The 14,918-nt window shown below is 62.4% G+C and overlaps 1 protein-coding gene across 3 annotated transcripts in view; it reads left to right on the top strand.

Annotated features, from left to right (window-relative positions):
* The window catches only part of LOC122387590 (zinc finger protein basonuclin-1-like), a 161,014-nt gene that overhangs the window by 141,693 nt on the left and 4,403 nt on the right, over positions 1 to 14,918 (top strand). For all 3 annotated transcript variants that reach the window (XM_043377934.1, XM_043377933.1, XM_043377935.1), the window contains one exon: positions 8,824 to 9,056. In XM_043377934.1, coding sequence (XP_043233869.1) covers positions 8,824 to 9,056 — 233 coding nt within the window. The remainder of the gene's footprint in view (positions 1 to 8,823; positions 9,057 to 14,918) is intronic.

The raw sequence follows: 14,918 nt of genomic DNA, 5'->3' as shown, positions 1-14,918 counted from the left end.
CACCAGTTAAGTGGCAGATAAAATCGCCCGGCCGGCGTGGCGCGGACAAAAGGCGACTGCCGGCCGGCGAGCGTCGCGCCGCGCGCTGGCCAGGGCCGCCCGTGCCGCGCCCACCGCCGATCGACACGCTAGATACACTTCACGACAAAATTGGCCGACTGAATGGAAACTATGTGGGGAGCGTGATTTTACGAGCGGGCCCGATCGGCCGGATTTGATGTCCTCGGGAGGCGCAATGGCCCCCTCAGCGAGCCGTAAATAGCGCCCAGTGGTCAGACGGACGGAAATGACACGGCGGACGCCCTGGGACGCCCCTCGTGGATCCCCGGCTCCCTGCTCTCTCCCACTCTCTCCCGCTCCCTGGCCAGCCCGACGCGTCCCGTTGGATCAGTATTCGGAGTGGCGCGGGCGTTCATTAGCCGGCGGGGCGGGTCATCTCTATGCAGTAGTTCGATCTGCCGGCGCCCGCCCGTTAACCCTGTCTCTCAGCGTCCGTCGGTCCGTCTCCGTCGACCCAGAGGGTCTCTGGGGACCCTACAGTCGTCTCGGGGTCCCCAGAGGTCCTCGAGGGGTCCTCTGTGGTCCCCGGAGCCCTCTCGTCTCTCTCCGGGCCGCGTCGTTACCGGCGGGCGTCGTCAGCGGCAGCGACCCTCATCGATCCCGGCACGGAGCTAACAAACTGATCACCGCGCTCCGAGACGCCTTTGTTTGTCTCATTGCTTCATTAGCCCTCTTAGTGCGTCGGTCGCGGAACGGCGCACATTGCCGCCGGAAATGACCAGTGGCCAAATGGCCGCGTCGCCGACGACTATCTCCCTGTCGCTGTCGTCGCTGGCGACGTTGGCGGCGCGCCGGCGGCGCTCGGATGGACGGTCAGCGGCGGCACAATGGCCCGCTAATGGCACGGCGATGAAGTTGTCCACTCGGCGCCGCGCCGCGCTTCCAGTCGCCTACGACGGACAATGCGCGTCATGCTCGCCGCTGATGAATGCGCCGTTATCGCCGCCGTGCCGCGCCGCTATCGTCGCCGCCGCGTGACGACGCGACGGCACCGACGCGCGGCACGGTCCCCAGTCCCAGCGGGACGCGCCACCATCGACGCCCTCAAATGGGCTCGCCACTAATCCTGCGACGAGCTCTCAACCCTTCCTCTGCTTGGCGGCAGCCGCGGCGTCCACTCGACTGACCACCCAAGTGCCGGCGGCGCCGCCGCGGCACAGGCGCCCGAGGGGAAACCCTCATTCGGCTCCGCTGGGACGCGAAATAAGCCGTCCCGCAAAAGGCGGCCAATATTGGCCTGCTGTGCGCGGCGTCGAGCGCAGATGACCATTGCGGCAGACGGCACGGCGATGTCCCCCCCCCCCCCCACGTGCTCTCCTTATGTCCCGCGGGATGGAGGAAAGGGTTCATAACGCTGGCCCCAAGGGAAGGGGACGGCATGGAAGCGAGACAGTCATGTGTGTGTGGATGAATTATGGTCACAACTCCTAATAAAGAGCAATGGACATTGACATAAAGAGGCATAGTAAAAGTACGAACACATCTTTTGGGTCTCGGCCATATGTCTCAGCCAAGTTTGGTAGTGCGAATTTGTGAACTGTTTCACTGTGACCCTGTTATCGATCCCGCCAGCTGGTGGTCCCCCTGTCACTCCCATATCCGCCCGGTGCGGGGAGTGTGGGGTCGCAGTAGGTGCGGGCTCCGTTGACACCGATACCGCCCCAGGTCACGGCGCGGTCGTGGAGCACAAATTCACACCCGCACCGCTCGCCCGCCGTGACTCGTGCACACACTAGCGGCGCCTCGGCAGACCGGTAATTGAACCGTCCGCCCCCGCGCCGCCTGTCAGGACCTTGTGCCATTATTTTTATTTTTTACCATAAGTCGTGCGCTTTTTGTGTGTATTTTTGGGTGGTCACCTCACTCCTTTAATTGCTTCGCTGGGCGGCGGCGGCGTATGCGCCCTGCGGCCGGGGAAAATTCATGTTTGCTGATGTTCACAGCCGGTCGGCCGCGCCCGGCGGGAGGTCCCCTTTTTGCGGCGAGAAATTGGCGGCTGACTGGGGACAGCAGGCCGGCGGCCAACCCGGCGGCACATCCTTTTCCACGGACTGGGAAATGGCATAAAAAGCGACGATAAACTCCACGCATCGCGCTTCATCATAACCACATCGTAAAACACGCCGCCAAGGTCACGGCCATTACACCCTGCCGATTTGCATAATAATACATGCAAGCGTCGTCGGCTGGCTAGGTGGCGCTGCGGACATCGGCGGTCCCCTCGGACAATCAGCTGACGGCGGCGGTCAGCTGATTGCCGGTCACCGGCCGGGTCAGGTCAGCCAGCTGACCGGTCATCCACCCGTCCCGGCGCACCTTCCAGGCGACGCTCCTCTACGCCGGGACACCGATTAGCATAATAAAACGAAAATGTTTCGTCTCAACGCTGAGGGTAATCGTTCGACTAGCGACAGCTTTACTGCACTGCAAAGTAATAGCGCCTTCGAAACCCGGCAATTATCGCATCGGGGCCCACGCCAGCGTCATAAATCGGGCCGGCTATCATGCACCAATGAGCATAATAGATACTTGTGACGACGCCCCTTCTGTGTCGGTCGCCCGCCGGCTCGAGTGGTTAATCGGGCGGCAGCAGGCGGCGCCGCCCCCGCCCCCGCCCGGCCGCTATAGCGTGTCTGGGTGACATAGACGGCGCACGACCGGCCATCGCGGCGCCGCAGCCAATCAGAGACCGGCTGGTGACAAAGCGGGCGGCGGCGGCGACGGCCAGACTGAGTGACGACGTCCGCCCCGCCCCCGCCCCCGCCGCCGCGGCTACGGATGCAGTGGCGGCCCCGTTGATAAACAGAGAGATTATCGGTAATTACCAGCACCGATGCTGCCGATCGGATGGTCCGGGGTAGCGGCCACTGACAGCTGGCCGGTCAGCGCAAACTGACCTTGGTGCCTCCGGCGGCGGTCGGCCGGGGCGGGGGCGGGGGCGGCGGGGCGTCACGCGCCGACTGCGGCCGCGCCTGCCGCGTCGCCTTTGTCTCAGCGGCGGCTGATTTGGGAGCAGCTCTCAGTCACGCACTCCAGCCGTGCCGCCGCCGCCGCCGCTGACCACAGTGTGAACGCCGCCGAGCGGCAGACAGCCTGAGGCGCGGCTGAAGTCGCCTGCCGCCGCCTGCCGTCGCCTGCAGGCAGTCTGAGTTCCGCAGTCGCCTCCAGGCACGGCACGTCGACACATCGTCTGTTCGAATGGTGTTCAACTCAGCCACCATTCTGACTGAGCGCCACGGACACGAGTTGGGCGTTTCTCAGCCGACGTATGCATGATTAACGGCCGCCTTGTTGCTGGGTTTCTCTCTGCCGGTGGACGATGGGCGGCCGACGGCTGGCCACCGGAGCAGCCGCCCCCGCCCCCGCCGCCGCCGCCACCGCCCGGAGAGCGGCTGACATAGAGACGTCGTTTTTACGCGCCGCCAAGATCACAGTTTGACAGCTGTTGTTGCGCGCGAGACGCGCCGGCGACGAAAAACGGCGCGTGTCCGCCGCAGAAAAAGCCGCGGCGCCGGCGTGGAGGGAATCATTGAAAGGTTGGCGAGGTGACGACGGGCTCAGAGGTGTGACGAGGAGAGACGAGATCGTCTGGGAGGCCGCGCTTGTCAGTCAGCCGTCAGCCACCACGACCGTCAACCGGGGACCGTGACTGCTGCAGTCTGTCACACTGAGCTGTCAACGTCCCAGGCTGTGGTTCGTTACAGACAGCGCACAGCCGAACACCGGAACTAACTACCAGGGACACTAACAAGCTTAGCGCATTCTCCTTATACGACTGTCCCTAGATGGCACTAGTAGTTACGCCTGAAGGTAGACTGCGCCGCAACACCTGCGTCATCTCGCGAGTCGCGACTGCAGAGCAAGGGAGGTAATTTGCTGTTACGCCTCACACCTACAAAGTGGCGTTACATTATGAGGCGCCGTTCCAAAGTTTTTTATGTTAAATGACAGTCGTGCGTTGCTCGGTGACTCTGTGATTCAGTGACCATGATTGGCTGAAGGTAAATCCGATCGTGCTGCCGGTTCGGAGGTCGTCTGAGCTGAGGCGTGCAGGTTTCATTTGCGGCCGGCCGTATCTCAAGCTACGGAGCCTCCCTAACCCTCCCCTCCCTGTGGTCGGTTATCCTGCAATGCCACCGCTGCCGGCATGACCGCACATACCTACGTAATAGGGCGCAACTCCGCGTCGTCGACTGGCAATGTTTCATAAAGCCGGTTGACAGAGTTTTTGTGTCGGGTGGCGATAAAGTCGGAAAATTACAGCCGGCGCGACCCGTGGCGGAATGCCGTTCGGCTCGCGGCTCGTTTATAATTCGGCCAGGCGCCGCTAATTACATGCTGGCTCTGATGTATGAGAAACGGTGGGCGCGCGGGCGCAGCGTCGTGCCGATCCGGCCGATAACGCCGCTGCCGCCGCCACCGCCGGCCCAGACGGTGGCGACGAGAGAGGTCGCCGGCCGGCAGACGGATGGCTTCGGCTGTTTACGCAGTGCTCGGCCGCTCGGCTCGGTTTGTTTGGTCGGCTCGACTGGCGTCGTCGTCAGTGGCGCCGAGCTGGAGAGAGCCCGATTAATGCCGCAGGCGAGCGGTGACGGCCGCCCCCGCCCCCGCCGCGGAGTGACGCCTTTTCTCAGTGTGTCGGCGGGCGGTGGGCGCCGGAGGACAGCCGCTCAACGGAGTCAGATGGTCATCGGCGGCAAGCGTGGAGCCTCAATTAACACCGGACCGGTAACGCCGCCCGAGGCACCCACCCAGCCGAGTACCGGCCGGCCCTGAGATTTATACCACCCCGCCACCCCGCTACTGCCTGGGAGGTGATACGACACAGAATGACTTCGTGAAAGCGCTGTTGGCATGTTCTTTACAACGAGCCCTGTATTATCATGACTTTAACGAGCCGCTATATCATATGACAAACGTTTACACTCGCAACAAACGAGTTCCATTAGGCGGCGGGTGTAGCGGGCGGGCGAGCGAGCCGGCCGCCAGGCGTCTCCCAGGGCTCTGTCGCTGCACCACCGCCGGCGCCGCCGTCACCCGCGGCCAATCTTAGCCGGCCGTCGTGTCGCCGATCTGTCTGGCTGTCGTCGTGTCTATTTGGGCCATCTGTGACCGCGGTCGACGGCCCAGTCCGTCGCTGTCCGGCCGCCGCGCCAGCCTGCCATTCGACTGCCATCGGAAGGCCATTGATTCCGGCCCGGCTGACACCTACAGCAATAGACCCAGGTCGCCGTCGGGTCGCGCTGTCAAACGTCGCCGCGACGAGGGCAGCTGGCCCGCCGCCTGCGGCCGGCGACCGGCGTCATCGTACCGCGTCCGTCATCAGAGTGTCATCGACTGTTGACGCTGGCGGCGGCGCCTGGCCCGGTGAGTCATCGAACCCATCCCGCGAGTACGGACGCATTCGCAGGAAACTACCGGGGTCCTACCCGGGTGCTGGGCTGACAATGGAAAGCTGTCGATGCAGCGCGCCAGTGCCTTCCATCCCAGGTCTGCCGCCCTGGTTGTGCATCTGCGGTGTCTCAGGCACCGCGCCGAGCTGTCGTGTTGGCATGCGGCCGGGTTCTGTCCTGATATCACCACACCTGGCCCGCCCGCCGTCTGCCGAGGAGAAAGGATCTGCGGCGGCGACGGCGACTTGATGTCGTGACGAGTACGACCGCTCGACGACGGCGGCCGCTCCCCGTAGAGCGCTCTGTGCAGCCACTCCCAGTACAGCGCTCTGCACAGCCACTCCGATCGGCGAGCCGATAGACTGATGGACTCCAGAGTCCAGACGCCATAATGGCGCTCACGTGACCACTCCAGGTCGCTAAGAACCGTTCCTGGTTGTTCTTGACCGCTGGGACCATTTCTGGTCACTCATGGTCACTCCACATCCGTGAGTCATGTAGGTTGACAAAGCTCCATGGCGCTGTGCCGTGACTCTCACCGCCCAGGTGTCGCCTAGCCGGACCGGCCGGACACCTATGGGCTCGGGCGGCGCCGGTCGCGGCCGCACCATATCGGGCCCGCCGCCGGCCGGCCATGCGTCTTCCCGATCCGCCATGAATTATGGATGCGCGACCGGCGTGACACTTTCCAAATTCCAGTCATCACCCAGCCCAAACATCCACTTTATATCGCATCAATCTGGTGTCAGGTTGGCACTGTACGTGCGCTCCGCGCGGCATTTACATTCATAACTTGTCATTTTTTGTATGTGCAGTCACGCAGGCGGCGGGCGGTGCGCCGCGGGCAGCGCGCGGCTCGGCTCGATGGCCAGCGGCCTGCTCGGCCCTTTGACAGGTTGACAGTCGGACAGCCGAGGAGGCGGGCCCGGCGCACATCGGCCGCCGCCCGCGCCATCTGCGCGAGCGAATAATCGCCGCGCACCATTAATTAACGGCCGACAATTAAGATATAATTCGGTGGCGTGCTGCGCGCACGGCCAGCCGCGTGACTCGGCCGCTGCAGATGTGCCCGGAATGTGTCAGGGCGCCCGCTGCTGGGCCGAGAGCGGTCATCGACCACAAACTTCGGACAAAACATGGTCCAGTGAGTGTAAAACTGCTAACAGGTTTTAACCCTCGCCCGCACATGGGGGGGGGTGGTTGCCACCCCCCCCCCCCAGGTAGTCTTTCTGCTCTGCACTCAACATTTTTAAAGCTAGAAGGCTGATTTTTCGTATAGCTGCTCCTCTATCCTTTCTTGATGTCCACTGAAAATTTCAAGTTTCTGTGATTTTTGGTTTCGGAGATATTACCTTGTTTTTCAGGTCATGTCATGACCCAAATGGCCAATTCTCAACATCTTGCGTTTGCCATGGGCCTTATGAGCTTTTGACACCCTGATTTCGGCCTTTTTTGCCAGTCTTACCTCCTACCTATCATGGAACATGTTGTTCGACGATGTACAGGGGTCAAGGTCAGGGTCAAGGTCAACCTAGGTCACCTAAGATAATTGCGTTTTAGGCAAGCTGAATTTACTTTTTTGAAGTTTTTTGACTGCATTTTTGGTAAAAGCTTCTCAGATCATGATTTCATGTAATATGGACCCAAAAACAATCGGTGCACACATCAGTATACACACAGACACACACAGACATACAAACACATATAATTGACCTTGACCTAACTTGACCTGAAATGACCTCAGCAGCAAAATTCTGGTCGGGTAGTGTGACAAAGAGGTTCTAGCTGGCTTGGCACCAGAAAACAGCATCGTCATCGGTATTTGATAAGCAGCACACTTGATATCCAACGGTGACCCAAAACAGCAACATTTTTTAGTTTGACCTGACCTGGAAGGTCAATGACTGACCTGAGAAGGTAAAACTGGGTATCATTGGATTCGTCTCTTCCCAAAGAATCTTTTTGGTCTTTACTGCTAAGCTCTATATCCAACAGGAACGAAATGGCGCGGGGGGGGGGGGTGGCAACCACCCCCCCCCCCCATGTGCGTTCTAGGATGGGAAAATGGCATGTGCGGGCGAGGGTTAAAGTGACTGAAAGAGGAAGCATGTCATGCAAGCAACTGATGATATCATTTATTTTAAAAACGATTATGGTAAGTGCGCAACGATATGAGAAGTGAAAACATAACGTTTATAAACATTAGATAAGTTTTCACGTACAATGGTTCATATATAAGGTAGGTACTTCATATCTATGATAGGTATAGGTATCACAAACATCTTACTGTCACTGCCAGTCAACTGTCGCTATGGGCCTGTTCCATGGTCACCAGTCCACCAACCCGTCTCGGTCTCTTGACGTGTCTTTATGTGTGTCTGTGCGTCCATTTGGGGCTGAGTGTCTGATGGACGGTCTGATCTGAAAGTAATTACAAATCGGACCGACCTGCCGCCGTTATGGACTGTGTCCAGATGAGCTAACGTGAGCTGAGCCGGTCCTAGATGAGCTAACGTGAGCTCAGCCGGTCCGAGATGAGCTTATGTGTGAGCCGCGCGGGGAGTAAGCGAGCCGCTGCGGCAGACAGGGCCGGCTAGCGCCGAAACCGAGACGGACTTTTTGCTGGCGATCGACTCACTGACGTAATTAGTTGTTTGGCGGAAGCTCTCTCGCTGGGAACGACCGGCGGACAGCGGCGAGGGAGTGGAAGCCGAACGGAAACTGAGAGCGCGGGGGACGGAAGGACGGAGGGTGGCGCGGCATAGAGCACGTTCGCCGTCTTCCGAGTCGTGCGCTGCGAGATTGGATTAGATAACTGTGCGGGGCTGTTGACCGGTAGCTGACGTCTTACACTGTGGCTACTGCGCATTTTGTCCGGCAAAGTCGTGATAGAGCACGGCTGCTGGATAAAGCTGGCTGTCCGGTTTTGTCCAACATACTGTCCGTTCCGAACAGAACTGTGTAATTTCCCAGCCGCTGGCCGTTGCATGTGGAGCGGTGGCGTGCTCAGGAGCGCATCACGCAGGTGGTCGGTAAAGGCAGCAGGAACCTGTGGTCAGCGTCCACCGGTGTCGTCAGCCGTGGTTCGGACACTGGCCCCCTGTGTGACGGCCAGTCAGGAGTGGCAGCTCAGAGCAGCTTACGGTCAACGGCCAGAGGCCCAGTAAGCCTGCTTTGAATGCAGGGCGTGATAGCGGGTCACGTTGGAAATAATCTGTAAGACATCAACCCTACATATCTTGACAAACTGCTCGCCTATATGCTTCAGTTGCCGTGCTTGTTCACACTTGTGTCCCTTACTCTCTTCTCTAACATGTCGTATCTCTGGTGCATCGTTCTAACCCTGTGTCTCTCTCTCTCTCTGTTACAGCGCTGGACAAGCTGGGTCGCCAGCCGGCGTTCCCGCCGCTGCAGTCCGAGCCGGTCACCCCGGCAGCCATATTCGACATCGCCGCGCTCATCCTGTTCGGCTGTCAGGCGGTGCCGATACGGCTGAAGATCCTGCTGGACAAGCTGTTCACCAAGCTCACTGATGATGACGTGGCGCAGATCCTGCGCGCGTTCGGCTGGAGTCGTGAAGAGTACGTCCAGGGCTACATTAAGGTGAGTTGAAGAGCGTGAAGAGTTGATAGCGGGCTGGTGCAGAGGGCTACCGGTGTATTGGCGTGTCTCAGGGTCTGGAGACTGAGTTGAGGATGCGATAGCTAATGGGTCTGTAAAAAGGGAACGAGTCGAGTTCGCGAGTCAGGACTGGTCGGGTCCACGGAGTCGAATCTAAGTGAAGGCCGAGTCGCCTTTGTGAGTCTGGTCCGAGTCTGATCTAGCCGGATCCGAGTCACGCCCGAGTCGCGTCTGAGTCGTGTCCGCCGAGCCGCGTTGAGTCGACACGGCGGCGGCGCCCGCCACGACACGCCGTTCTGGCCAATTAGCACCGGCAGCAGGACGATTCATCACCGTCGCCCAGGCCGACTCGGCGGCGGCCGGCCGGAGAGCTGCAACACGCCGATAATGATCGCAGTCGGCCGGTGCAGCTCTCAGCGCGGCCAGCCGATCGGCCCGTCACGAGCCGATAAAAACGTGGGCCCAGACGCGGCGGCCCGCGGCCGTGGAGCTGCAGGGTCACCTCAGCCACGGCTCGACGCCGCCAGACAAAAGGTGGAGCAGCTACACTCCCGGCTCATTCGGGAAGAATGCTCCTCGGCGCCTCTCTGAATAAAGATCAGAGTGCCGGCGGCATTAATATTCATAATGGCCGCGTGTTTTTACCGCGACGCGCCTACCGCAGGAAATGATATGCCATGTGTCTCTAGATCGCGTTCACAAAATTAATTTCGTGCCCATCCGTCATCCGCCATCTTGGAAAGGTGGATTGACAAACACGTCGGTGCGTGGCAGAGGGGCGGACGGGAGCCGGCGGCTCGCCACAACACACCCCTCTCTGCGCGTCCCTCCCCGGCTCTGTCCTCGGCGGCACTCGTGAGAGAGGGGCCGGCGCCGACCAATCGGTGCAATCGCCACCTTTTTACCTGGCCGGCGGGTCATTGTGGCGGCCGGGACCGGCACCGGGCGTCCATTGTCCCAGCGTCCCCACGCCCCTGCGCAGCGTTTTTCTGTCGCCGAAAACAATTACACGCAATCTACATGGCTGATATGAGAAAATGGATGCCCATTTGACCGCACCATACATCACCTGGCGACTAAACGGGAGTAAATATGGGAACGGCCGCCTGGCGCTGACGGCGCGGCGGCCGAGCGCACTCGGCCGCGGCCGCTCCGCTCATCTCCCCACCGTGCCGTCCCCCCCCCTCTGTCCGCCCCGGCGGCCCCCTGCCGCGCACCGTATTGATTTGTTTACCTACATGCACACCGGAGGCGGCGGCGCAGCGGCGGGCGGCGCGGGCGGCGCTCCGAGGCGGGGGCGGCGCGCGCCGCCGCTGTCACCTGGCGCCGGTCGCGAGTCGCGTGTCGCCCTCGGCCGTTATCGATGTCCCGGCCGGCGACAGCGCGCACCTAGCGCGCCCATTGGTCGCCGCCGCCGGCCGGCGACGCTCATTGGCCAAGGATGTCGCCGGGTGTCGCCAGGGAGGGGCCAGCTCGGTGACACTGGCGCAGCCGCCCCGCCCCGCCGCCGCCGCCGCCGCCGCCGCGCCGGCCGCCAAGACAAATGCGCCCGGGGACGGCCGCATAATCGTCCATTCATCGTAGCCGGCGGCGTCCGGGCCACAAAGCTATCGGCCGATCTGGCCTCAGCCGGCGGAATCTGGCTCGTTATGCCGGGTCGTAAATCACACTAATTGCAACGCGTTTTGACCGCCAGTGTCAGCCTTCAGAAGACACTGAAAATTTATACAGGTGATAAATATGCTTCGGCGGTCGGCCGGTCGGCACGGTCACCACGACTCTCTTTGTTCGCCGCCCGGCGTCCCGGTATTGTTGCATTGCGCCCGCGGGGTGGCGGCGGCGGCGGGCGCGCTGCAGCGTCTCTGGTGCACCAATCGCGCACATCTCGGCACGTGGATGACGCCGCGGTTCAGAGCGACAGGGGGCTTTTTGCTGGCCGGATCGCGGCTGGCTGATGAATGCTCGGCTCCGTGATCCATCGGGCCGCATGTGCCGCGTCACGGACGCGCCGTCCCGTTCATCCATCAGACTGCCGCCGTTCGGAGCCGTCTGGAGCCGACTGGTCGCCGGTGACGGACCCCCCGTCGGCCCCGCATGTCCGTCCGTGTCCGCGGCCTTGTTTTACGGCGCGCTGCAGGCCGTTCAGCCGGTCGCCGTGGCGTTTATTTGGCCGTAAATATGATGCGTGTCGACCAGGGTGCGCCCGGTGCGGCTGCGGCCGCAGCTCGGCAGCCGTCCGTCATTCGACGGGACAGCGCGCCGGGCTTCTGAGGCACCGCGAGCCGCCGCGCCGCCAGATACGGTCTGCGGTATCGCGGTGAGGTCGGTCGTTCGGGGGAACTCTTAGTTTGCACCCTCCTGGTCGTCAGCCCCCGGGGGCGAGAGACACCGCGGGGGCAGTCGTAATACTCTGCAGTAGCAGGCGCTGGAGCTGCTGTACATATGAGTAGGCGGGGTGAGGACAGGTCACCACGACTAGGATCACCTCATTGCTCAGGCTCAGCCCCACCCGTCCCCCGCGCCCGGCGGGTCGCCTGTCAGCGGCGCCCTGTTTCTCGTCCGGTGGCAGCCAGCTCCCTGCAGTGGGCAGCTGGCGGCGACCTGGCTCGGCTCCGTCACCTCTGCCGCCGACCGAATCAATACGGCGGCTCTCCTCTGCGCGCCGACCGGTCGTCGGTCGTCGGTCGTCGGTCGGGCGGTCGGGCAGTCGCCAGGGCAGCCAGACGCTATATCAGACCGTGCAGTAGGCTGCAGCAGCGCAGGTGAACAGGCTATGGTTACTTCGTTAAATTATTACTTCTGAGAGGGCATGCTCGACGCATGATTACTTGCATTTTCACCGGCGGTGACTGTGGGCCGAATGTTTAATTTATATAATTAGACGCTCCCAGATGTCCTTCACGTCTCGGGCGCCTGAGCGACAGACTTATTACCTGAGGCCGCCTGTGGCCGTGAATATGACACAGGCGGCTGACGGGGGCTGGAGAGGTGTCCTTGTCAAATGTGACTCCGACGCGAGCCACTGGACAAAACGTATCTTCGAGCGAGGCTGGTGCTTCCGATTTTATTTTATCCGGGTGTTTAACCGTCTACGTCTCCGTCTCTACTCTCTCGTCCCTCCATGTCAGTCTCTGTGCGGTCTCCCCTCCCTTTCTCCGTGCCTGTATCCACCGCCTGGCTCGGCAGCAAATGATGGGCGATCGGCCTCCTGCCAAACCACCCGGAGGCGAGCCAAACGACCACTGAGCCGACACACGACCGGACCAGAGCCACCGCGCGGCTGTCGGCCGGATGTCAGGCGCCGGTTGACAGGTCAGGATGACAGCCCGAGTCGTGACAGGAACAGAACATCGACACACATGACACACCGCGGTGACTCACGGCGTCACATGGCTGGCTGTGTCAGACGAGAGTTGTGTAGACAAGACGGGAACATGTGACTCAAAGTGACTCACTGTGCTACCTGGGACATGTCAGAAAAAGGTCAGCTTAGTCGCCTGGGCTGGCGAGGTGATGTGCGTTTTGGATATAGCTGAGATATAGCGATGTAGCTTTTGGATAAAGCGACCCATGGTTGATTAGTCTGATGGGCTGAGGCTGGGTCGCTGAGCCGCCCGCCTGTCTGTCAGTGCTCCGCGGCCGCGCCGGCCCGTCTGTCGATGATCCATGCCCGCCCGTCTGTCCGTCTGTCCGTCTGTCTCTGTGCTCCGCGGCGGAGCGCCTGCCCGTCTGCGGCGGCCGGTCGCCGGTAATTGTCCGGGCCGACCCGCCGGCGGTGCGGCACATTCCGGCGCAGCACAGACAGTGTGGCGGTGCGCTGCGGTCTCCGTGTCATCGACGCCATCATCTCGGCCGGCCCGCATTCCAGCCGACCATTAGCCGCGGCCGGCGGCAGCGCCGGCGGGCGGCAACCTCTTACCGCGCGGCGCGCCGACCTTATTAAATGACGGCTGGGCGGTCGGACAGCGCCGCCGGCCGACGCACAACGACGCTGCGGCACGCTGGGGACACGGAGCTGGGGGCGCCGCGGGCGCACCCAGCGGGCGCCCGCCGGCCGGCCGACGGCCACGTGCGCTCAGCGGGGCGGCGAGGTGGCGAGAGGGCTGCGGTGGCCCCCCGTCGCCGGTCACAAAGGGTTCGGTGGCGCCGCATGGGGCGAGCCACAAAGCCGGACAGAGGATGGGACGGCGGTACGTAGCGCGCGGCGGGGCGGCGGCGGCGGCGGTGGGCGGAGGGGGCAGGACAGATCGTGCGCCGATGGGCCACTGCGAGCGGCGCCCGTGTCCCGGCAGTCGCGGCGCCGCCCTGATGGCCTTCTGAGACGCCCACGGAGACCAGATACCGCCCAGCGCCGCAGATGGTCCGAGGTGACCAGGAGCGGACCAACGGACCACACTGGCGCGACGTCGCCGGCCCACTCCGGCCCCGATTTGGTCGTTAGACCGTGTTCGGCCTGGCTCTCGCCGCGATGGCCCTCCGGCAATGATACGGTCGGATAGCTAGAAATACCCAGCCTTGACCTGCCGGCCCGCGGCGGCGCTGCTCTCCCCCTCTCTCCCCTCTCTCGCTTTCAGTGGGTGGTGCCGATTCTCAGTTATACAGAGCGATCTCATGTCAGGTCGGGAGGACGTGACCGGACGATCGGCGCCCTCCGATCACTAGCCACCGCTGTTAGCTCCGAGATATCGTTCGGCCACCCAGCGCGACTGTCTCTCCAGTCGTGTGATCAAACCCACTGTAGCACACCCGCTCGCCACCAAGGCCCGTCACCGCCTCCATCCGGACGCGGCGGTGCGTGTCGGCCGAGTGCACTGTTCGTGACGCCGTGCGAACGGCAAGGACAGACACCACTCCCCAGCGGCACGACCGTCATACGCCACGGCCGACCGCCGCCGCGCCGCGCCGGCCGGACGCGCCGCTGTGGGTCCGGCCACGTCGCTAATGTATGTGCGAACGGTAATGGATAATTGCGACCCACGAACCACCGGCCGCCACCTGTTGAGGCGCATGATGCATAAACATCCTAGCTGCGCCAATAAGTAAGCAATTTCCATGTATTCCTCTGTAATGACCGATTGCTCCGGAGAGGAAGCTCCAAACAGTTTTGCCTAATGACAGTTGGCACTATTTCTCCGGCGGCAATCAGCCGGGCTGTAATTACCGAGTTTTGGGGGAGTTGTCAATTACCGGCTGCGCAGCGGCGGCGGCCGCCCAGGCCACTGTCTCCACGGTGAGATATGATAAATGACCCGATCGACTGCGCCGGCCGGCCGGCCACGGCGGAGGGGCGGTCTCCTTTGATCTGAGCGTGGTATGTGGAGCGGGCTCCTCAGGGTGGTCGGGGTGGCACGGCGCCGGGGCGCGGGGTGGCAGCGGGCCACGCCAGGGCACGCCCAGCGGCGCACGGCCGTGCTCGAGGTGTCGGCGTGCTGTCGACGCCCGCTTTGGGCGCCATCCGCTGCTTTAATCGCCGCTTTAATCACCTGACCACACCAGTGACACCGTGCTATTAGACTCAGCGGTATCGCACCGCCGCGGCGCGGCGCAGCGCCATTTTTGTCGAGCCGTCACGCGCCGCAGCGCGCTGGTGACCGCTTGGTCCTGCGCGATCACCTCTCGGCTGATGAGTCTGACCTGGCCGTGACCCAGGGCACATTACCGAGACGTTCCACCGCACCGCCGCCGCCACCCGCCGCTCTACAGTCAACTGTTGACTTTGGCGCGTCGGCGGCGGCGCGCCGGGACCGTCGTGATCGACGGCAGGTGCGGAGCGCGCGTGTGCCGCCGGTATTTATCGGTGCTGCTGCCGATACAATCGGAGCCACTCGCGCGGCCGGCGGAGAC

The sequence above is a fragment of the Amphibalanus amphitrite genome, unplaced genomic scaffold, assembly GCF_019059575.1.
Source record: "Amphibalanus amphitrite isolate SeventyFive unplaced genomic scaffold, NRLGWU_Aamphi_draft 000290F_arrow, whole genome shotgun sequence".
NCBI lineage: Eukaryota > Metazoa > Arthropoda > Thecostraca > Balanomorpha > Balanidae > Amphibalanus > Amphibalanus amphitrite.
The sequence above is the reverse complement of the archived record's forward strand: the minus strand, read 5'-3'. Positions and strand labels throughout refer to the sequence as shown.